Here is a 24,480-nt window from a genome sequence, read left to right as displayed (position 1 = left end):
AAGATTTAAATTTCACTTAAGTGTGGGTGTACAACCAATCTGCTTGTTATATTAAAGCACAATAAACGCTGTTTATTTGTTTATTATCTGTTTGTAGTTAATAAAATGCTCAATATATGTGGGCATAAAATTTTGTACAATAATCTTCCAGAAATACAAAGCAGACACAGTACATGAGAATCAGGCAGTAAATCTTTAAAAAATTAAAATCACAATAAGATGGGAGCTGTAAAAAGCAGAAATTGTTGAAGTGAAACACAAGTGAAACTAAAACTTGAATAGTCAATACATAAAATGCATATAAAAATTATGACCAGAGAAGATATAAAATCGTGAAAAGGGAACCAGTACTACAAACATGAGCATGAAGCTAAACTGAAAGTGCACATGAGTAAGTACAGAAACTGTAATGCACCGGAAGAGGCAAACTCCACACGAGGCAAGCCTGCACACACATGCACACGCATTTACATGTATATAACAGATTAATTACCCTGTAAATAGTCTGTAGGGTTTGCAAACTACCCCAATGCTTTTGATGCAGCCAATTTTAGGTTTATAATGCAATAATCATTCCATTGTCCATGATGGTATTTAACTTTACCAATCTGTCAGCCCCCAGAGGGTCTAAACTCACTTCAGTTCCATAAACAGACCTACCTTTGTATTGCATACAAATAACATGTTAACATCAGCTGATCTAACTGTGTTTAACACCTACTTTACTTTACCCCTTGAATACAGTGTTGGCTCCGGGGGAAGGTTATGTTAGCCTCACAAAGGTGATACTGCATATTTCTTGTTTTTTTGTGATCTACTTTCTCCGCTGCATTGTTGACGAGTGTGATTGTTGCAAGTGGTTTAGCAGCTCATTCCACCATCAGGGAACCACAGAAGAGACCCTTCTGGAGTGAGGGAGAGGAGGCAGCTCCTAATGCCATTGGTTTGCTAACTGAAGGGGGCAATAGGGCATATAGGTCTTACAGTATGCAGCTCCTTGATGGAGATGGGTGCAGGTCCATTAATGATCTGAAGGCCAAGGACTTGAACTTGATGACAGCACCAAAAAGGGAGCCAGTGAAAAGAGACAAGAGGTGTGGCATGAGAGCATTTAGGCTGAATGAATATCAGACATGTTGCAGTGTTTTGAATAATCTGCAGTGGTCTGACAGCACAAGCTAGTAGACCAGCACTAATTCCCCCGAGCATCATGTGACGGGTCAGCTCCACAGCCCCACCATGTGTCTAATGATCGATTACAGAGCCTTTGTATACATGGTCACTGGAAACCTCAAGACCCTATCCAGGATATGCACATGGAAGGTGGATAGATCTAGAAATTTTACAATGCAATATTAGTATAAAATGTAGTCATCCATTTATCACAAAATTCTAAATATTAAATCTTACACTATGTCTACGTTGAAACTTGACTATGCTGATATATTTGAAAAATATACTCCCCTGACCCCATGCATAGTAAGGATTAAATATGCATGCACTGAAAAAGACAGCAAAAAATACATTCTTAAGGATGATGATAATTTTTAGCTAAAAGAATTTTTAGCTTAGCGAAATGGGCAAAATCTTGTTAGTAATTAGCCGCTCAAAGTTCAAAGAAAATTTAAAATTTTGTGAGTTTCCAGCAGAGGGCGCTTATGTCATTAAGAGCAGGCTCAGCCCTTTCAGAGCGATGTAGAGTGATATGAGGGTAATGTCAGGAACCCCTGGACTCCCCAGGGCTGGATATGGATTTGTCTCATCCAGGATAACTCCGCAGGCTTGCAGCACAGTTTTGGCCTCGTTCGCATTGCTCCCCCCAAAAAGTCTGCTCCACGCTTCTCCTTCTGTCTTCTCAAAGACATTTTCCAGTACCTGCTCAACCTATAAGGACAACACAATTGTAATTACCTTTATCACAGTGGGATTTTGTCATTATGTGCATAAATAAAATTTTATCATGGTCCTGGACTTTGCCTCATAGGTGGACAATAAATAATTAAAACTACTTCAGATCAACACCTGGAAACAAAACCACAATTCGCCAAAGCTTCGGTCATTGCTGTCAATTAGAAATACAACATTCTGCCACCTGACTTAAGCTAAAAATGCTGCTTACTTATATATGCATAATGAACACACGTACACCTTCCTCTTCCAGGATAAAAAGGTAAAGGGGCCCAGAGGCTTACCGTGTTCAGCACCTGCCTCCGGACCTCTGGGTCCTGTCTACTGATCAGGGTCACGCCCTGCTCATCTATTTCTGCAAAACAACATGCAAACCAGATGGCTGACATAGTGACACAAAGAAAGCTACATGCAGAAGAACTCAACACATTCTCAGCGATGCCACGAAGGGGGAACGGGCACATGCACGCTTTTGCTAGCCACACAACAGGCTGACACACACTGAGGTAAGCTAAGGAATGCTCTCGGCGGAGAGGATCACAAACAAACAGCATCCGCACAAAAAGCCAGCAGGGAACGTTAAATAGACAAGAAATTACTCACCATTCAGGGAGCTCACCAGCAGATTGAGCGGCTCGAGAAAAGGATGGTCACACTGTATGTCAAGATTGAGTTCCACTATACTCAGAAGTTGCCGCAGCTCTGACAGGAACTGTGGGGCGTCACTGTCTAGAATTGAGCTGTCCTCTGCAGACAGGAAACCTTCTTCAAGCTGCAAATATGCACATGAACTGGGTGACACACCCATACGCTGTGTGTGGCACGGATAGGTTTTGTGCAACCTCTATAGCCCATGTAATGTTATCTGAGGTAACTGGTTGATAACTTTTATCACCATTTATTATAGCTGCCAGTGCCAACATACCATACCAACATACATTCCAGTGCGAGATTAGACAAGTTTAAGGAGCACACTAGACCAGATCTACACAGTTGCTAAATATTTCTACATTCTTTTGTCCAAAACAGAGGGTTAAAGCAGGATATAACCTGCACCATTATTTTGTTTATGGGATTGAAAGGGGCCATGTAACAGGCTTTGAAATACAAGCCCCCAGTCTATTTAGACTGAGCAAAGAGCTTTGCTCAAGGCTCCAGGCTCGTCAGACTTTCACTGCTGGATATGAGACCAGTTTCTGGTGTTGTGGGGTTGTCTTTATACCTTAAGATGTTTTCCACCGCCATACAAGAACCAGGTTGTAGCTACAGTGTGGTAATCCAGCCCACTTCGAGGGTCGGCTTAGGAAAGGCATTGCCAGGTTTGGAGAGCGACAGTGACATAAAACCAGAGAACCTTATTTACTGTTTACATAGGGTGTATCATGACTTACTATGTGCTAATTTCCGCTACCAAGTGTCACCGTCACCATCTTATGTTAGCATCCAATGCTAGAATTTTAGCGTTTGATTGCATAAATCTGCATTACAAATCCATTCCGTTCAGCCATTCTCTAGTACTTTTCAAGTTCTGAGTTATCAGGAATGCAACGATACATCGTGATGTGCAATAGTACTAACAATGAATAATTGTGCGGGTACAGCTCGGGTACGGCTTAAATACTAGACTAAAGAAGGGGGGAACAGGAGGCAGCTGCGAGTGATTAACAAAAGGGGAAGGAACATGCCGGGGAGGAAACAGGAGGATCAGGCAAACACGGTGGGTGGGGTGTGACACCTGCTCCCGGTTCCTTCTGTTCTCCATATTAGAGCCCTTTTCTATGTACCTCTCTTCCTGGAACCACCTGTCCAGCCAACAGCCCCAAGTCTCAGTGATTACCAGTTTCCTGTAGTGCAATGTCCAATGATCTGAGACCATTAGTTTGTAAGTTGTGTTTTATCAAAGGTCCTGAGTTTACTCAATGACACTTAACACTAAAATCATGGCCCACGTTCACCTTGAAAGCACAATCAGGAGAAGGAAAAACACAGACTGAGTCGTGTGTGGAAAACACACACAAAGAGTGTCTGGGTATCTGAGAGCACTTACAATGCGATCCAGCACATGGAGAGTCCGAGCACAACTCGATATTTTACACAAGGGACTCCAGATCATCATTTTCACATCATGGTCCATGTTCTTGAAAATCTGAAATGCATTTTCCACCTTCTGCTTCAGTTGAGAGAAGCCTACAGTGCCTAAAATTTAACCAGACATGTGAAAGATGAACATTATATATTCTCAATAAAAAAAAAACAATACAGTGAGGGAAATAATTATGTGACCCCATGTTGAATTACTAACTAGACCCATTTATTAAAAAATGAGAAGTCTATCATTTCACTGGTAGGTTTATTTTAACACCAGAGGATAGATTTTCAACAAAACAAACAAGAAAAAAATCATTATGTAACAGGTACAAATCAATTTGTCATTTATCTAGGGAAATAATTATTTGATCCCCTACAAGCCAGCAAGAAATTAGGTCAAGTACATATGCACTAACACAACACAAGTAGTACTCAATTAAGTATTAACAGATACCAAACCAGCATTGTCATTTATATGCATTACTTTGTTAAACAGTATTCTTGGGTCACTAACCTGTCTTACACCTTATCACCATGGGAAATAACAAAGAGCTGTCTAAGAACATCAGAGACAAGATTGTTGACCTTCACAAATACGGAATGGACTACATGACCATCAGCAAGCAGCTTGGTGAGAAAGTGACAACTGTTGTTGCAATTACTCACAAATGGAAGAAAGACAAAATAACTGTGAATTACCCTCTGGGGCCCAAAGGAAGATCTCATCTCATGCAGCATGAATGATCTTAAGAACGGTGAGGGCTAACCCCAGAACTATACGGGAGGAGCTTGCTAATGATCTCAAAGCAGCAGGGACCACAGTCACACTGCTCAAGAGGGCCCATGTTCAGGCCCGTCTGAAGTATGCCAGTGAACACCTGAATAATACCAATGAGGCTTGGAGGAATGTCATGTGGTCAGATGAGACCAAAATCGAGCTGTTTGGCATCAACTCTACTCGCCGTGTTTGGAGGGAAAAGACTGCTGACTGTAACCCCAGGAACACCATCCCTACTGTCAAACACAGAGGTGGAAGCATTATGCTTTGGGGGTGTTTTTCTGCCAACGGTACAGGACGGCTGCACCGCATTGAAGGAAAGATGGACGGGGCAATGTACTGTAAAATCCTGGAGGAGAACCTCCTTCCTTCAGCCACCCCTTCAACAGGTGGGTCTTCCAGCGAGATAACGACCCTAAGCATACGGCTAAGGCAGCAAAGGAGTGATTCAAGAAGAAGCACATTAAGGTCATGGAGTGCCCTAGCCAGTCTCCAGACCTTAATCCCATAGAAAACCTATGGAGGGAACTCAAGCTTCGTCTATGACAGCCTAAAAAACCTTAAAGATTTGGAAGAGGTCTGCAAAGAGGAGTGGATGAAAATTCCTGATGATCTGCATGCAACCCTGGTGACCAACTACAAGAAACGTCTGACAGCTGTGCTTCCAAACAATGGTTATTCCACCAAGTACTAAAGCACGTGTTCCAAGGGATTAAATACTTATTTCCTGAGATGAATGACAAATTGGTTTGTAACTGTTACATGATGATATTTTCTTACTTGTTTTGTTGATAATCTATCTTTTGCTGTTAAAATAAACCTACCAGTGAAATTATAGACTTCTCATTTATTTATTAATGGGTCAACTTAAGAATTCAGCAGGGGTCAAATAATTATTTCCCTCACTGTAAATTATTAGGCCTCAGAAAATAATTTTGTATTGCAAGTCTGCAATCCTTTGTACTGTATTAAAAAGCTATCCGAGTGACCCAAGTGACCATGGCAAAAGGCCTGACCACACTGTGCTAATAATCCTTTAAACTGTGTCTTGTTGTCTAGCTATTAAAGACAGACTCACCAGTAAGGCATTCTTCAGTAAATTCTCGCACTCCTGCAAGAAAAACAATTGCAATTTAAATTTCACTCCTTGAAAGACTCACCTAATTATTCTGTTGCCTATTTCTGTTGCAATACCTTTCGTCCACCTTAGGTATACTTTACTTATATAGCCTTTCCTTGGAACTGTGACCATTTCAAAAGCCAAGTGTTGCAGCAGTAGCATTGCCCATCATTTCAGTAATGTTCATTTTATGTTCATTTCAGTAATGTTCATTTCATGTTCATTTCAGTAATGTTCATCCACAAGGCACAAATCTAAGTTTGAGGCTAATATTTCATGAAATATTAGGTTAAACGAGACTGAGTCATGGATGAAGCATATGCAGAAAAGTAAGCCTCAGCCCATAAGCCCGGAATATCAGTATACAAAATACCATCATGGTCCCAGATGTGTCTTTTCACCCATTCATCCTCTGCTCACAAAAAGGGAAAGGAGAGTGGGATCAACATATCAATCAGTGAAGTCTACTATCAGTCACACATTTCCTGCTGAAATTCAAACTACCGGCCAATAAAGGTCACACTTTTCAGGTTTTTAATACACTCCTTGTATCTGTCACTGGCTTGTACTGTTTGTCCGTTATTGTATGTCCATTCTTTAATTTTATCTCACTTCCTATGTACAGCAAGTAGAGCAAGTTAAGTACATATGTTTACTGACAAAGGACAAGTAACTTGGCTAAGCAAGTTAGGCCGATCACTTAATTTACACAAATATTTAATTCAACGCAATGCCACTACAAAGAAAAACTGGAAATATATCTCAATAATAACTAGACAGTAATGATTGCACTAAAGCTTGGGTTTATTGGAAAATAGAGGAATTCAGTAGCAGGGCCAGCTGTACACCAAAGAGGCACCAGAACTCACCTTTTACGAAGTCTAAGGGGATCTTCTGCAGTTTGAACCCCAACACACTACCTGCGTCCACATTCAGCGTCTTCGTACTTTCTACCTTAAGGCTGCTATCTGCCTAAGAACAGGTAGATCCAAGCTCATCTTAGATTTATATCTATAGATTTATGAGTAATGTGCAAGATATCCAATTCACTACAAGGGACACTGTTCATATTATTGTTTTTCTGAATCAAAAGGTGATCTTATAAGCAAGGGAATGGAAAGGGGGGAAAGAGAGAATGTGCCATCTGTCACTTTCACTGGGGCTCGGCAATATAGCAAAAAATTTTATCACATTTTATAACTTTTTCATATGAGTCAATATCGATAATCACTATATAATTTATGAATCATTATTTTCAATAATCATTCAATATTTCTTTACTAGGCTCCATTTATGACATATTGAATGCACTGCAAACTGAAATCTAATTTTAATAAATAAATCATACAATAATTATGATATAATAATTAGAATGATTTCCATATAATAATTTTTCATAGTAGGGTGTAATACTAATAACACTGGCTCATTGCTCCTGACAGGGCACACACTTCACATTACTAGTAGAGTTGCCACCCACCTGGTATTGAAAAATAAAATGCTGTGTCCTGTTTTGAACCGATATGGGACGCGATTGAAAGTTGCAACAATAATTTTTAGTGTCTGTGACTAATCGCTTGTATTGTGTATATTGTCCTGGAGGGCAATGCTTCGAGTGGTGCAATTAATTTGTAGTATTTCCAGTTTTATTCAGCATCAGCCTGTTGCGTGTTGTAGACTCCTTTAAATTTCCAAAGTGCGTCCACATCGCCACCGTCGCTTTACTTTTATCTATAACAACTCATTTAAAAAAAATGTGGCTGCTGAGCTGTTGCTAAATTTCTTGACAGATACTGAAGTATCCTCTGCAGAAGCGTTTATTCCCCCTAGCGTGACTTGTGTTTAGAAGCAGAGCAGCAGGGGTGCTCCGCTTACTCAGTAAACCTTGCCATGTTTTTTTGTGCATAGTTTGTCCATCTTCAAAGTAGTACTGTGCGGTATAAACGGTATACGATATAAATTTGGCCAACGGGAGAGATTTTGATTATACCCTCCTACCGCAGAAATGTCCGCTCCTCGCCCGCAAAAATGACGTAATCAAGTCGCGTCAAATAAATGATTTATATGAAAATCATTTATAAGATTATTGATGCACCTGGCAGCAGAGTCCTGCACGGGTTTCATTTTGACAAACCGCACCCGTCTCCGAACCATTATCCGACAGAAATAAAATAAAATTCCGCACCCGATCCGACCCGCTATAAGTAAATACAGACACCCAACCCGCACCCGAATAAATATCAGTCAGATAGCCAAAATTAAAGACAAAAGTTTATTGCCACAACAAACGACCAGTGACATATGCAACATCAGTTGAAAAGGCATAGCCAAATGTAAATGTTGCTTAACAGCCTAATAATAAAGCAAAACAAACGGTAGTAGCCTACCTCCAAACTAAAATAATGTTTGATATTGCCAGGCCCACACATAGCATTACTAGCTTACAATCAAATATGTTAATATAACTAAAATGATATAAAATGTGCATTAGGCTACCCTAGAGTGACCGGATAATCCATGTCAGGGAGGACACTTTGAGCTACTTCGGGTTTTACAAGCTACTTTCAAATTAAAAGGCTCCTGTGCTCGGCTAAATAGTTCAGCTCTTCTTGCGCTTTGACTGGTTTGTTTCCTTGACTGAAAGACTCATCCAGTTGTTTCACATTAACATTAGTGACACATGCATGATTATAGGAGACTGACCAATCAGCACACAGCAAGAACTCAATGCTCAAGTGAAATCCAGGTCTGTTTAATTGAAATGGTAATTTACAATTCCTGTGTTAGCTCAGAGTGTCCTCCCTGACATGGATTATCTGGTCACAGGTATTGGCCACAACTTTAAACTCTCCACTTGCTAATTTTCTTTTCAACTCCTCAGCATCCATTTCGAACAGCTGCAGGAGATCGCGTTTTTTGTAGATGTAAGTGGGAGAGATTTCCTGGAATGCGTGTGCAAGCATAAACTGATATGGATTTTAGGTTTTATCATCTTGGATGCAAGGATTTTTTGTGTGTCACTAAAATATAGCCCTAGAGTATTTTTTGTTGGCACATGATGTTTTGAAAACCGCAATTTAGACCCGCGCTTGCCTGCGGCCGACCCGAACCTGTATCCAACACAGAAGAATATTTTTCACCCGTTTCATCAAAATTTGCGGGTCACCAGTCGGGTACCCGAACCCGTGCAGGACCTTTATGGGAGAGATGGTCATTCTAATATAGATGGAGTTATGACACTAGTCTAATTGTATTAGTTTTGTAGCTTTTGGTTCTGTCTTGTTTTCTGCTTACCTACAGTTTACAAAACCAACCTGTGTTTTGAATATAAGATAAAACCAGGGAAGTTACTTCAAATGTTTTCATGTTTTTTCCATAATTACAGATTTGCACAATAAATATTCTACGTTCACGACCACTTTCAAATGTGTTAAGAGTTTATTATACAACTTCCAGCTGCAATGCCTTTGTTATGGACATATGTTACCCTTTCAAAAACAATTATATTGAAATTTACAGATCAAATTATATACCGCAATATATACCGTCTACCGTCTATGGTTCAAATTATACCGCAATATGAATTTTATGCCACATCGCACAGCCCTACTTCAAAGCACTCTCATTGGCAGCAGGCAAGGTCATTTTAATCAGTGCTGACAAAACGCTGCCACTCTCATTCATCTTTACCATCATTTCATTGAGCGTTTGTTGCATTGGTATAGAGGAAAATTATATTGCGATTAGAGGTCGACCGATATGGGTTTTTCAATAGCCGATGCTGATATTTAGGAGTCAGGGTCAGCCGATGGCCGATATATGCTGCCGATATTTTGGCCGATAATTGGACATTTTCCCCTCTATTTGCATGGTAAACTATCAAACTAATAATAACAAACGATACACAAAATTTCTCAACTTATCATTTATTGAATACTGACTTGTGTAAATTTAAATATAAACTTAACCAAAACACAATACAACTTGTGAACAATAATTTAAACTTATAAACAATAAAAATAGCAGCATCAGAATCTCTTTTAGTGCACCATATAGAAGCAAACTCCTCATTTCTGAGGGAAAAAAAATTGTAAACAATACAAAAAGGAATGTGCATCTTATCTTCAGTTTTAATCCCACTTCCAGTCACTGAATCTTCTAAATTACTAAAAAAAAAGAAGAGAAAATGCAAGGTTAGCATTTTTATTATAGTGCCTTCATCTTCAATTCATTCTACAGTTCCAGTATTCCATGCACATTAAAACAATGACACTCTAATACATTTTGAAAGAAAAGGACACTAGGAAGTGCATCATGGTATGATGAGTAGTGTACAAGGCCCAAAACCTTTCACTAATATGTTGTTTATGTTGTTAGCAGATAGCTTACAAGCCGAATTCATCATAATCTAGCGATCGCAGAAAATAAAATAATTCTGTCGTATTACACAGCCTTGTATGCAAGGACAACGTAAGCCCCTAGTGATTGTGACGTTGTCGATGGATAAGCCGTATAAAGGATAGACATGTTTAATGAGGAAATTAACTGCGCAAAGTCGTGCACTTTTTATCTAGACGTCTGACAAATTGTTCGAATCTCCGCCCTCAAATGCAAACAAGTTGCACAGAAGGACCATTGTCAGCATCAGCTCAAGTGAATGGTAACCACGCTTTCTAACAAACAGTTTTCTCCATCATGCATTGACACAAGAAAAAAAACAGAACTGATAACATCGGCTTGATATGGTAATAATTACATTTTTAACAATTAAAATGGTTTTTAACGATTAAAAAAACGTCTGTGAGCCCACCAACAAGCGCATAAAAGTACCTCTGTCAGAATCAATGATCCTTAACGTTACCTGCTGTAAGCTACAGTTTGTTTAAGGCTCATTACCATTATACCAGTTCCCGACAGCGTAATTCGCGTTTTCTTTTAAAACAACATTTCATAGCAAACCAGTTAAATAAATAGGTCTTTGAAAAATCAGAATTTAAGTCTTACCATTTTCTCCCAGGACTCTTCCAAAACTTCTGGCTGGGGTCCTGCACAAGGCATCATGGGTCACGAGTTTCACAGCAACAGTAACACAGGGCTGCCCGCAGACGTGCCTGTCTGTAAATCGGCGTACCTCACTTGGATATCGGCCGATGCCGATACATTATAAAATGCCAAATATCGGCCCGATATATTGGCCTGTCGATATATCAGTCGACCTCTAATTGCGATAATTATCGTTTTATCGTCGAGCCCTAGCTTTCACACCTTTCCATTGCCCACATGGTTACATGCACATTTGAAAAACAAAACCCATAAAACAGACCAGTCAGTGACATTGTGGGATTACCGTGGCAATTTCTTGCAAGGAGAACTTTCCACTGCCTGTAGCTCGATTGTTCTGCTTCAGGTACAAAGGATTCTTGGCCCTGAGAACATTGAAGATCACGCCGAGTCCTACAACTTTGGGATTATTCTTCAAGGTCATGATCGTTGAGTGGCTATCATCAAATTTGCTTTAACGACAAACAAAAATTTCAAGAGACTTGTTAACTGAAGGGAACTTTAGATTAGGACAATACATATGTGCAACTCAAATACAAATTAACTATTTAATGAAGAAGAAAGTAACATTCAAAGATCCTTGTGAGCCTTTTGTTCATAGTATTATAGTTGTTTGTGGTTTAAATAAAGGTGGAATACCCTAAGTTATTTGAAAATACATAAAAATACAAACAAATACTAATTTAGACTAGCACCATAGTCCGTAGTAAATAGAATACAAACTGACCTAGTCTGCATGGCTCTGTAAAGTTTGGTATAGTCTATCGAAACATTCTCCAGTCTGGAAAAAAGTTCACTGGAGCGATTCATTTCACAGCTGGCTTCGACACTCCCTTTGACAAAGTTTGATTTGCTCATAAAACGCCCCGAGGCCTCCTCATTGCCCTTCACGTTCATTGTACCAATATTGTTTTGAACAGATTTACCTGAGAAGGATGAAAACAAACAACCCAGGATGAAACATTGCTATTCATACATAACCAACAGAGCCCTGGCATTATTCCCATTGACAATCAATGGAAACCCCCCATGCAGAGCACTGTATGGTATCATTCAGGTGATATCAGTAACTGATAAATTAGAGTAAATGTTATAAAGCACAAAAGGAGTTGAAAATTTACCAAAAATAAACTACAGACAAATACAAATTGTTATTATCTGCCAATAGAGTCTTTTGGTGGTGCTGCCTTGAGTTGTGATGGCAAATCACTTGCTTTTGCTCAATATCATCTCTATGGCATCCAAACTATTCCATGCAGAGGAATAGAAAAGCTTGCAAGGTTTTGTTTCCTATGACAGTGTAGCAATATTTTAGCCAAATTTATTGGAAAACTCCATTCAACACATGGTGTTTTACTGTATACCATGGTATATCATCTTATGAAAAATTAGATATCACCCAAGCCTAATCTCAAGCCTAATATCGCAGTCTGAGCAATGTGACAACTGTATGCATGTCATGTGAGGTTGATGCTGACATTGCACATCACCCAGGCCTACTTAAGGTAGACACAGACAAGACATAGACAGGCATACGGTATGCCTGCACATCACTGCATGCAAGGTCACTCACCAAAATCCACAGTATCACCAGGCAAGATTAAATCCGCTACACTCACTGGTGTAGGGTGGTACTCCAGCACATTAAAAAAAAACAGCCTTGAAGTCTTCACAATCTTCACCACCGTCAACACGTCTATTGTTTTGGAGTCGATGACACTGACAACTGGTTTCAGCTCACCCCTTGGATCCAGGTCTTTTACAATGTTCTGAGTGACGACTTTAAACATTGTTACGGCCTGTGAGATTCTAGGCTGCAGATGCAAAGAAAAGCAGAAAATACGAGACAAAACAAAAAAATGAAAATTACAATTGATATTGGTTAGTAATTTTCCCTGAGCCTCACTACAGTCTCTCCAGGGTTGGGGGATTGATTCACACTGCCACCCCTATTGCACAAGCTTCCTCAGGGTACCCTAGTTTCCTGCACATACCCCTTATGATGGGGGTTTTTATGACTAGTACCCAGATAACATGCGGATGTGGGCTACTTCTGGCAAATGTGTGGCACTGCTGGCCTGGTTCCGGCACCAGCACCGTCAAACGGATGTATGCCAAAAGTGGCCCACTTGTGATTAGACAAATGTGGCCCAAATGTCACAAAACAGATATGGGCCACATGTTAAATACTTAATTTATTAAAAAAATTGTTATATGGCTTCCGGCTGTGGCCCACTTCTGGCAAAGGTATTGGAAATGTGCCCTTGTGCTTATGGAAAAAGACATGTTTTCTAGATGTCCATACTGTAGTTGCTCACTGCATCAAATAAATTGTAATAGGACCAATAAAATGATTGTAATGGAATCTATAAGGAAGGGTGGTTGGTTGTTTTAAAATCAAATGGCCTGTCAACAATTGAACTGTACAATGATCTTTGAAGCATCTCAATACCTCTGGTAAAGTTTTTACTTTTTATGCAACTGGGATTGGGACTACTTCCAGCAAAATACTTTCCCAGTGGTAGGGGTCAGTTGCAAGCGCGCTGCTCGTTACTGATTGGTCGCTGAAAGTCACATCAGTTGGAGGTGGGCGGGGAAAGTAGAAAAGGCGGGCAAGTATTTTTTTGTGGAGAAGACATTTCTGAACCGGTTTATTGAATGCGGTAAGTATAGCATAATTATATTTATTCATTTTAACACAGAAACGTGTGTTTCACTGAAGTTTAGTGTTTTTAAAATGTACATACGTTAACAAAGATTTTAGGAGATGTAAAAAACGAGTTTAAAATCCACGCCAATATGAATAGCTTTTCCGCCCGTCTCTAATTCGACCAGGCTTGTCCCTACAAAGTCCCGGTTATTTGCTAGCCATTTACCCTCTGTCAATTTAGATGTACGTAGCGTAGTTTTGGAATGTTTTTTTTTCCATTGATTTTCAATGATGCAAAGATTTCTCCTTGTCCTAGGCCATGTATCATATTGTACAGTAGAATTCTTAGAAACAAAGGAGGTGGAAGTTGTTCCACTTTTGTGGGTCAGCAATTGGGAATGCAGATGGCCAGTTGCATATAAACCAGAAGAGATTGCGAAGGCTACACGAAACTTGGGGCGTTTTTCCACCGCACCAGGTACCGTACTTTCAGTACTTCCATAAAGTGCAGAAAGTATGGTACTTCTTTCGTGTCGGTTTTCCACTGGAAATTTGGTTTCAATTTAGGTGCCGTCTGACGCAATAGGTTGACTGCTAATGCAACTGACCAGGAAATTGAGGCCTGCATTAAGAGATGGCTTCACTTGGCGATGGACAGGGAAGGAGGGAGAAAATGGAGACTGGAAGGACACAGCTGTCAATAATTCTTAAAAGCACTTTGTAGTGAACAAAGCTTGAATATTGTGTTCAAGGCTTGAATTTATATTGTTGAATTGACTGATTTTTGTTTTTTTTGAGTTTGAATTGACAATTCAACAATGGAAATTCAATGTGTTGTATCTCAATGCTAATATTTTTTAATGCAATTGTTTAAAATAAAAATCTTTGAAGACATTGGTCTTCTGTTGTTTTTAAACGCATTTGAAGCCTGATCAGGGACTGTATGCAGTTGCTGTTGAAAAGTAGCTCGTATGAGGTTTACGTCTGTGAGGTTCAGAAACTGGTAATGGGCCACAATAGGGCCAGATCTCAAACAGAGCCTGGCCACTTGTGGCTAACATAAGGCCCTGCTTTATGTTAACCTGATGCGGCAACCGAGAGCAGTCCGCTGGATCGCCATCATTCCATGCGGTACTGTATGTGGGCCAGATGATCATGCGTGATGTGGGCCACATCTGGGCCAGAAAGATTTTGCTGTCTGGGTACTTTCTTTGCTTTCTTTCTTTCCATCTTTTCATTGGTTAGTCAAATAACTTTCATTGTCACCCATTAGGATGTCATGAATAAGTAAGGATAAAATATTTAAGCATTTAAAAAAATATATTCTTAAAGGGGGTGCATTCTCTTATCCCCCACTCTATATCTCAGGAAAACTATATACTGAAAATGTGTGCTTTTCAAATGAATGAAAACCGTACCAGTCAGGACACGCCCAGAGCTGGGCCAGAGTTATATAACTATGCTTATCTCTCAAATACTACAAGCACAGACAAGAAATTCAAACATTTTTGTTTCTGCATGTGATCTTATGTTACTTAAGACATTGAGAATACACTAAGGCTTTAACTATTCTTGAGATAAAAACAAAACCTGTACGCTATACTGCATAAATTGATTTTTATTTAAACACAATGTGGATTAAACTGAGTGCTGACTTCAGGAACATCTAGATGCTTCAGTAAACTATCAGAAAGACATTCCCGCAAAAGGACAAAGTCTGTTAACGGCAGTTCGTGGTATGCAGCAGAAAAAGGGAAAATTACAATTAATATTGGTTAGTAATTTTCCCTGAGCCTCACTACAGTCTCTCCAGGGTTGGGGGATTGATTCACACTGCCCCCTCCCCTCCCCCGTATTGCAGAAGCTTCCTCAGGGTACCACTCTAGTTTGCTGGAAATACCCCTTATGATGGGGGTTTTGATGACTGTAGTACTTTCATTGCTTTATTTCTTTCCATCTTTTCATTAGTTAGTCAAACGATTTTCATTCCGACACCCATTAGTATGACATGAATAAGTGAGAATCAAACATTTAAGCATTTTAAAAAATATATTCTTAAAGGGGGTGCATTCTCTTTCACTGTATATCCTCCTGAGACCCCACCCATTCATTTATGTCCATTGCAGTGGACATTTTGTTTTTGCATCTATCTTTTCACTGATGTAAGGAAACATATTTATTCCTGTTGTACACTAAAGAGGGCATGCTGTGAAATTAAAAATAAAAATAAATTTGAAAAAATCTAAATTGTAAGATGTCTAATTTCCTCCAAAGACAAATAACCTAAAATTGAAGGATACTTTTTTCCTTGGGTTTCTGGAGGTTAACTCAGGAAAACTATGTACTGAAAATGTATGCTTTTCAAATTCATGAAAACAGTACCAGTCGGGACACGCCCAGAGCTCGGCCAAAGGCAGGGAACTATGTTTGTTTCTCAAATACTACAAGTACTGAAACAAGAAATTCACGAATTGGTGCACGTGATCTTATGATTTAAGACATTGAAAATACAGAAAGACTTTATTCTTGAAGTAAAAACAAAACCTGTACGCTATACTGCATAAATTGTATTTAAAAAAAAAAAAAACAATGTGTATTACATTTTCTACACAGAGTGCTGGCTTCAGGCACATCTAGATGCTTTAGTAAACTATCAGAAAGACATTCATGCAAAAGGACAAAGTTTGCTAACGGCAGTTCGTGGTATGCAGGAGAAAGACTTGACAAGAAGTGAAAAGCAGAATGCAGAAAAAGCCCAAAAATCATGATTATGTATTATAGATTGAGTTATATATTTCAAACAGCACGTATTTGATACGTGTTTTCTTTCGTGGAGAATTTGAAGCCTGCAGTGTAGAGGAATTTTCTCCCGGCTGCGATCATGTCTCCACCCGCATAAACCTAAATTCTATACAGACTAGGATCAGCGGGGCAATCCGCTTATACACGTGTCTGCCTGAAAAAGTATGTATATTAATACCGATGTGTATGGGGAGGCTGCTGCCACTCACCCCACCGTACCTCATTCTGTTCCAGTCAAGGCTATTTAATTTTCTTGCATATAAAGTGACTAGAGCAGAGGTCACTAACAGGCGGACCGCGGTCCGGGTCCGGACCCAGAAGCTGTCCTATATACGGACCCGGACCGACAGCCAAAACATTAAGTTATTATTTAAAACCTGACGCTTCTATTTTATCCGGCGTAGTTTTTGTGGTCTTTTCGGTAGGGTTTTAGCAGGAGAACCGCCGTTTCCCACGCCAATGAACGTCAAACGCCTCTAACCGTCAAGCTAGACGTAGTTTGTCTCCTGCAGCCCTTTGTCTGCGCTGATGTGCCATTAGTGTTAATAGCAGCAGCGAAGCTAAAACCCGCAACCAAAAATTCGTAATGTTCCTAACAGAGTGACTGGTCTGTCCTGAAATCATACAGCTGAAAAGTTTTTAAATACAGTATGTATTATATAACATGTTGGATAAATAGACGTAGTTTATTGTTGATTTCATGTTCGTTGAAGTTTCTGCTTTTTAACATATGTATAAAATAATGTTATCTGTTATATAAATAATCTGTTATATAAACAAAAAATGTACGTTTTCATGGCTGCCAAATCTCAAGCATCTGGCATGACACTCACGCTTTCAGACTCACGCTGGAAGTCTTACGGCAAATCTATATTATTCCATTATAAAACCTAAAATTAGCTACGTCAAATGTGTATTTATACGGTTAAATACAAAAGCAGACTATTTACAAGGTAAGAACTGTTACATGTGTGTGCAGACATCTCGAATTCACCATCTCACTCCAGCCAGCTGGCCGAAGTTCTGTGTCACGTGACAATAAATATTGTCAAAACGTTTTTGAATTGTACTGAATTAATTTGATTTGACAGTCAGGTACTGATTAAATGCAATGTTGATGCAACTAATAGGCTACTTAAATATATATCACACTAAATAGTATAGACATTATGATATTCCGGACCTTTGTTTCAAGAAATTTTCTCTAACTGGACCTCTTTAAATTTTAGTTGAATACCCCTGGACTAGAGGTTGGTGATCCTCATTATTCATCAAGTTTCATGCTTGGTGATTCATTTAAAATAAAGCCGAAAAACCTCACAAAAACACAAAAATTTACCTGGAGACGTAGACACCAACTGAGCCTGCTGAATCCGACGCAATGAAGTTGCTGGTCCTGTTTACTGTGAAATAAATTCTTTCGCGATTAAGTATGTGACGGGGGCTGTGCCGGAAATGGGCGTCCGCTGTCGGGTCTACGTTGCAAGATTTAAATTTCATTTAAGTGTGGGTGTACAACGAATATGCTTGTCAAATTAAAGCACAATAAACACTGTTTGTTTGTTCATTATTTCTTTTTTAGTTATTAAAATGCTCAATATACAGTGGTACCTCAGAACTCGAAATTAATCCATTCAGAACTCTGGACCGAATCCTAAAAAGTTTGAGTTCTGATCAAATTTCCCCCATAAGAAATAATGGAAAACCAATTAATTGGTTCCCGGCCCCAAAAAATTACACCGAAATATGTTTTTTTTTAGCATTAAAACACAAAATGAACCGGACAAAACAAGAAAAGCATATACTGTACTAAAGACATCTACAGTAAGCACATTTATCAAAACAGTAATTTTTAAAGTAAGAAAATAAATGTATCCAAACAATGTGTAAAGTTAAAAAAACATTGTGTCCTGCCCCGATCGTCCGCTCCTTCCGTGTGCCACACCCCGTTTAACCCCATGTGGAATCCCCATGTGATCAGCTGTTTCTGGTTGTTGTCATTAGTTCTCTGTATTTCGTCCGCATTTCAGTTTGTTTCCCCAGTCCAGTCATTGTATTGTCCGTCTGCGTTTTGCCTGCCTTACCTGTAATTAAACCCTGTATTCCCCGATACACTGACGTCTGCGCCTTTGTCTCCGTTCCGTCCCCACTGGGCACGACAATATTGTTATAATTAAATGTATTAATGGTTTATTATTAATATTAAAATAATTAATAAATCTTTATTTTAAAATGTATTTTATTATATAATACTTACTGTTACTGTCTATCATTGTCTAACTGTATTTTTACTGTCTAAATATATGTATTCAGCTAGTGTAAACATGCACGACTTAGACAGAAGCGTTACCCTTTGTTTCCGCTGAGAGACTTGTGGCGTGACTAATTTCCCCGCGCGTACAAGTTATCTTAGGTCGGCGTTCACAGTTTGACTTCTGAGATTCAGATCGAGTTCTAGGTATTTTTTATTTTTTTTTTCGAACTGGTTGGTTCGACTTTTAAGAAATTCGAGTTCTAATGAGTTCAAGAACTGAGGTACCACTGTATATGGGTATAAAAATTTGTATAATCTTCCAGTCACAGTACAGGAGAGTGATGCAGTAAATCTTAAAATAATGAAAAGCAGTACGATGGGAGCTGTCAAACGTAATAAGTAAAAAGCAGAAAGTGTAGAAGTAAAACAGAAGTAAAGGTAACAACCTGAATAGGAAATACATAAACTGGTTATAGAAATTACCACCAGAGAAGATATAAAATCGTGAAAAGGGAACCAGTACTACAAACATTAGCAATGAAGCTAAACTGAAAGTGCACAAGAGTAAGTAACAGAAACTGTAATGCACCAGAAGAGGCAAACTCCACAGCCCACATGTTATCCAGGAACAGGCTACAGCCTCAGTCCCCTGACAGGCCCGTAATGTAGGACTGCCAACTTCAGTCAGCTTGCAGAGTGAGATTTTCAATGCGAGGCAAGCCTGCACACACATGCACACGCATTTACATGTATATAACAGATTTATTACCTTGTAAATAGTCTGTAAGGTTTGCAAACTACCCCAATGCGTTTGATGCAGCCAATTCTAGGTTTATAATGGAATAATGCATAGAGGAGATGGGACATATTGTCCATGACGGTATTTAACTTCACTAATACTCTTCTATCAGCCACCCCCTCCAGAGGGTCTAAATTCACTTCAGTTCCATAAACAGACCTACCTATGTGTTGCATGCAAATAACATGTTTACAACACCTACATGTGGGCTGTACTATGAAGTGGGGTTACTGGCTTATCAGGGTTACTTGGATTTAAGGTACTACACAGTGACGGCTGGTGAAAAAAATTCTTGGTGGGGCTGACGTACCAATAGATTTCCCTTCCTAGTCCAGTATAAGCATTCAAATGAACAGTCAGAAAATGACAACAATTTCACAATCAGAATTTAATTTCCTTAGTTGGCTGGGTGATATTTATTTCGGGCTTGTCGGGTGCCAGCTCCTTAACGTGGATTTTTTCCACCATCGTTCTTCTCGCAAAAGGGTAATTCAATAACGATCTCACCAAATTTGTTGGAAGCTGTCCCTCAACTGTCGTCGTCACCATCATCTCTCTCTGACTGACTAACCTGAGAGCAATCCCAAAACTTTCCCGCATTATCTGTAGCAGGGGCGAAATTTCCAGCGCCCCAAAACCATTTAATTCGGCTTTGCTGATAGGCCAAATCTTTATTATTTTCGCCTAGCAACCATACACGATTGGCTATTTCGCTGCACTTCTGGAGTGCTTTGATGAGCGCCCAAGAAGAGAAATGATTGGTGGAAATCTGTCGGTGGAAATTCACTGTTGAATGAGAGTCTGTTGGTGGAAATGTTGTTTAAATAATTCAGATTGCATGTAGGCACACACTATTAAGTAAAACTGACATTTATAAAAAAAAATATATATATTTTATTTTTATATATTTTATATTCCCCCCCACATCTGGGAGGGTGGCGCCCAAGCGCCCCCTATGGGCCAGCTGCCACTGGTACTACAGTTTAAATGGACTTAATATTCGTTTACTTACATTTTGCCAAAACTACCTTAAATTCGACAAGTTACCCCGATAAATCAGTAACCCCGCTTCGTAGTACAGGCCACTGATCAAATAGTTAACATCTACTTTACTTCACCACTTGGAGTTTTGGCTCAGGGGGAAGGTGTGGGGCAAAGTTACATTAGTCTCACAAAAGGTGACACTAACCAACATGCCATTACCAGTATAATACACAATTAATTAACTGTCACAGACTTGGGAGGTTCCAGCACGGGGGTGAGGCATCGTGCAGGCGGGGAACAGAACGTGGACAATTCACTGGCAGCTGCAGCTAACACAAGGGGATTGCTAACAAAAACAGAAAACACTAGAAACACTTACAAAAACAGACCATGAGGGGTCAAAACTAAAAAAGGGGATAACTGACTAACTACAAAAAGGATTCGGGCAACAAGGAGCAGGTTGGCAGGCAGGCAAAGAACTAATAACACAACTTGCATGCATCAACAACATACAATGAAGGAACTGAACTAAGGAAGGAACCTAAATGAACAATTAACCAATCAGGATGGGGGCAGCACACAAGGACTGGCAGAAGAAAACAGGCAACAGGTGAAACTAATAAATAAATCAAGGAACTGAGGAATCAAACAGGGAACCCAAGAAACTGACAGAAACAGGGAAACCGAATCTAATACTAGGGAATAACAGACAGGTAAAAACACAATCACGTGCACAAAAGCAAAAACCAAAACCGAATACCAATCACAAAACAGAGAAACTAGAAAAACTGATGGAACATTAGGGAACAAAACACAAAAACAGAGGAGGCAGGATTCAACACACAGCAGAGGGATCAACAGGTAGCCACATGCTCAGCTCATTGAGCTATGTGGCTGATTGGGGAGTGGGGGGAAACACACTGAGGACTTTAACAATGGGGAGGACAGGGTGGCCAGTGACAACTGCTGGCCAAACTGGGAGAAGACGAAAGACTGGGACAAACAGGTGCTGACCCTGACATTACCAATAAATACAGGTAGCTGGCAACAGTGTTACATTTCAGGCACAGAGAACTTCACCTACAAAGATCAGCAGCTTAACACTTTATTCACATTTATCTTTCTTTAACTCCATACTGACATTCTATGTCAAGCACACATGTCAGTCAATGATAAGTCACTGTCAGACAATGATGTCATCCATCATGTTTTCAATACTAAGGATGCCCTCAAAGATCATTTGGATGGTTTTATTATATGCCTTTGGTGTGGACAGAATCCCATACAGAAACCAAAGAAAGCGATATCTTCCCCACGGTGTGTTAAAAGCACATGGTATCAAACTTGTCCTGCAGGATCGCCAGTCAGTTTTAACTTTGCTGGGTACATCTTCCTCTCTGATGTGAGAGTTTTGTAATCATCCATGGATAACAGATTTAGTTGAGCTCTGGTGTCAAGCTTGAATGTAATTATTGTCTCATTTTCCATTCCAGTAATTCCCCATTTTGTTTTTACTAGCCCCAACAAGCTGAACAGAATCCACAAATAATTCCTCAATTTCCTTATCAACATCTTTGTAAAGGCAGACTATGATTACAGAAGGCCTGCTGTTTCTAGCAGCAATTGATTTATGATGTCTGGTCTTAGTTGCCCTTACAAGGAGTTGTATTTCTCAGCATGCCGAGTCTGAGCTTGTTAGAGGGAGCTGAATATTATTTTTCTTCTGTACTGCGTTGCCTCAGCCACACTCCCTTTAAGCGTAATACATGATGTCATCTTGTGGGCTGGATTAGAACCTTTATCGATATTATTCTTACTAAGCTCATGCAGACTGGATGTGATGAAACAGTGGGCTGCATTTGACCTGCAGGCTTTGAATGTGCCACCCCTGCTCAAAGACAGAGGTTACCTTTCTGATAAGCTCAACCAGCCCTGACACCAGAGCCCCGGCACAGCACAGCGTAGAAGATGCCATTTGGTACAACAGGCTGAGAGAACATGAAGCTTCCCCAAAAGCTGCAGGTGACTCAGGCCTTTCCTCACTGTTGTTCACCCATTCTAGTCTGTTTTCTAAGGGAATACTCAGGCACTTATTAGAAGATACAATCAGCCATCAGAATGCAGACAGCAGTGAATGGAGCCCACTCCATAAGTCCACTACCTGCAGGCAATTCTCCCCACACCACTCCACAAAGGTCTCCCCCAGTATTTATATTCTACATTCTGCCCACTCTCTATACATCCAAATATTTCTGAGTCATCGGGTAGTGCAGTGTGATTTTATATTGTTGTTAAAGTCTTAAAGTACCCAGCATATACAAAATCCAGCTATACATATTAATACTGCAGTGATCTGAGAGTCTTAGGGTGATGCGGTAAGGGTCACTGCTCTTGGAAAGGAAGAATGCTGTCACTGAAAACACTACATTGGTGTCAAGGATGGAACAAATACCTACATGTAGCAACACTACAGCTGGTTCCACTGCACGTGTCTCATTACAGCAGCCACTGGAGGGCCTATCAAGCTGAGTGCAAGAGTGCATGCCGGCCTTGCCAGGAGATGGCAGTGTAGCCAGCAGAATGCATGATGTGTCTATGGCTGCTATCTTTGGTGTGAGAGAACAGCTTTTCAGTTTTTCCCCAAATTGCCCCAGGCAGAATCACTGCATTATGTTTGAAAAGAAAATTATAGTGGCCCATAAGTGACAACATGCTGAAAAATTAAGAAATTCTGAAAACTCACAAAACGACAGAAGTGGAATACAACACAACAGAAGTTTCCGAAGGACAATGAAATGAGATGGACTAGCTACTAGGGCTGGGTGGTATATCATATGGTTTTGGTTAGGGTTGCAGGGGTACACTGGTTTCAGGGTATGCCATGGTATGAAAAATGATGACTATCATACAATGTACATTTGCTTATCACGGTACTGAAAAAAATGCAACTGACCTGAATCTCACCTGGATCTCCACTCCTAAACTGCCTGTCGGACTTGGCATCTGGCGCTGTCATGCAAAATCTCTTCCATCATGTCACTGCCCAATCTGTACCACCTTCCCGATTAGATCCTCACCTTCGCATTGTCAAGCATGCATACATTGCATTACATTTTCTGGCACTGCCTGACCCATTCATCCTACCATTTTATGGTAAACCATACCATCTGCAGTGACAGCAAACTACACTGGTTGCTTTATTGTTTAACGAGAAATGGTCTTTATTCCGCTAACTGAAACAAATCAATTTTCTTTGATCGTCATTTTAAGTGTTCACTCGTTGTTTGACTTCAGAACTCACTCTGGTCATGTCATGTCCTGTCGCCCTCAGTCCTGTCCTGTGCCTGTTTTCCTAATCAGTCTGCCCCTCATGTAGCTCTCGTCTATTGTGATGTTTTACACCTGTCTGTCCTCAGGATATACATGTGCCCTTCTGTCCTGTGCTCCCTAGTCCTGTCTTTGTTTCCCTGTTACCCCTTCGGGGTTTAACCATCACCCGGGCTGCCTTGGGGTTTCTTTACACCTCCCAGTGTCTTTGGGGTGTGACCTGGCCCAGAAGAACTAAACTCTTTACTAAACTGGGCACTTGATGGCTTAGACCTTTTCTTATCCATTTCTGCTAATTTGGCCTTCAAGCATCAATACATTACCCATCTCCCAACAACCGCGAGTCAAAATTAAACAAATTCACCTTGGTGGTGTGCAGACTGGCTTTGTATTGTGGCGATGGGTAGACTGAGGCATCGCGGGAGCAAAGAAAGACATGGAAATTTGCTTGCCAGGGAAAACACAGTCTTTATTTGCAGTCCTTAAAAGGACTACATCAGGCACCAAACAAGCACTGAACCAATTACACAGATGGGAAACACAAGGTTGTCAGATGCCGAACTATAAGATGCACACACGGTGGGAGATTTACACAAACTAAATATACGCGAGGATCGGACCGGGTACACACAAGATACAGGCAAACACACACGACAATAGGGAAATATTAACATTAACAACAACAACATTAACAACAACAAAGGCTATT

The 24,480-nt window shown here is 40.0% G+C and overlaps 1 protein-coding gene across 2 annotated transcripts; it reads right to left on the bottom strand.

Annotated features, from left to right (window-relative positions):
• Window positions 1–66: 66 nt before the first annotated feature.
• Window positions 67–17,896, bottom strand: LOC111845142 (gasdermin-A2-like). Of its 2 annotated transcripts, XM_072712473.1 has the most exons (11): window positions 17,747–17,896; window positions 12,529–12,769; window positions 11,683–11,881; window positions 11,242–11,407; window positions 6,764–6,866; window positions 6,268–6,306; window positions 5,853–5,885; window positions 3,956–4,104; window positions 2,512–2,680; window positions 2,193–2,263; window positions 67–1,884 (listed from the first exon to the last, which is right to left on the bottom strand). In XM_072712473.1, exons 2-11 carry the CDS (start codon window positions 12,743–12,745, stop codon window positions 1,657–1,659), a joined length of 1,374 nt encoding a protein of 457 aa, XP_072568574.1. In that variant the 5' UTR covers window positions 12,746–12,769; window positions 17,747–17,896; the 3' UTR covers window positions 67–1,656. The 2 variants fall into 2 exon arrangements, with proteins under 2 accessions (XP_072568574.1, XP_072568575.1); XM_072712474.1 differs by lacking the exons at window positions 11,683–11,881; window positions 17,747–17,896 and having other exon boundaries at window positions 12,529–12,668.
• Window positions 17,897–24,480: the final 6,584 nt, after the last annotated feature.

Source organism: Paramormyrops kingsleyae, chromosome 5, assembly GCF_048594095.1.
Source record: "Paramormyrops kingsleyae isolate MSU_618 chromosome 5, PKINGS_0.4, whole genome shotgun sequence".
NCBI classification, from domain to species: domain Eukaryota; kingdom Metazoa; phylum Chordata; class Actinopteri; order Osteoglossiformes; family Mormyridae; genus Paramormyrops; species Paramormyrops kingsleyae.
This window is presented reverse-complemented; position numbering and strand designations above follow the sequence as displayed.

Coding starts and splice junctions, on each gene's coding strand:
- LOC111845142 (XM_072712473.1), bottom strand. CDS start 12,745: ATGTTTAAAGTCGTCACTCAGAACATTGTAAAAGACCTGGATCCAAGG. Junction 6,307..6,763: donor CCCCTTAGACTTCGTAAAAG/GTGAGTTCTGGT, acceptor TTTTGTGAGCAG/AGGATGAATGGGTGAAAAGA. Junction 4,105..5,852: donor TACTGAAGAATGCCTTACTG/GTGAGTCTGTCT, acceptor GTTAAATTTTAG/GCACTGTAGGCTTCTCTCAA.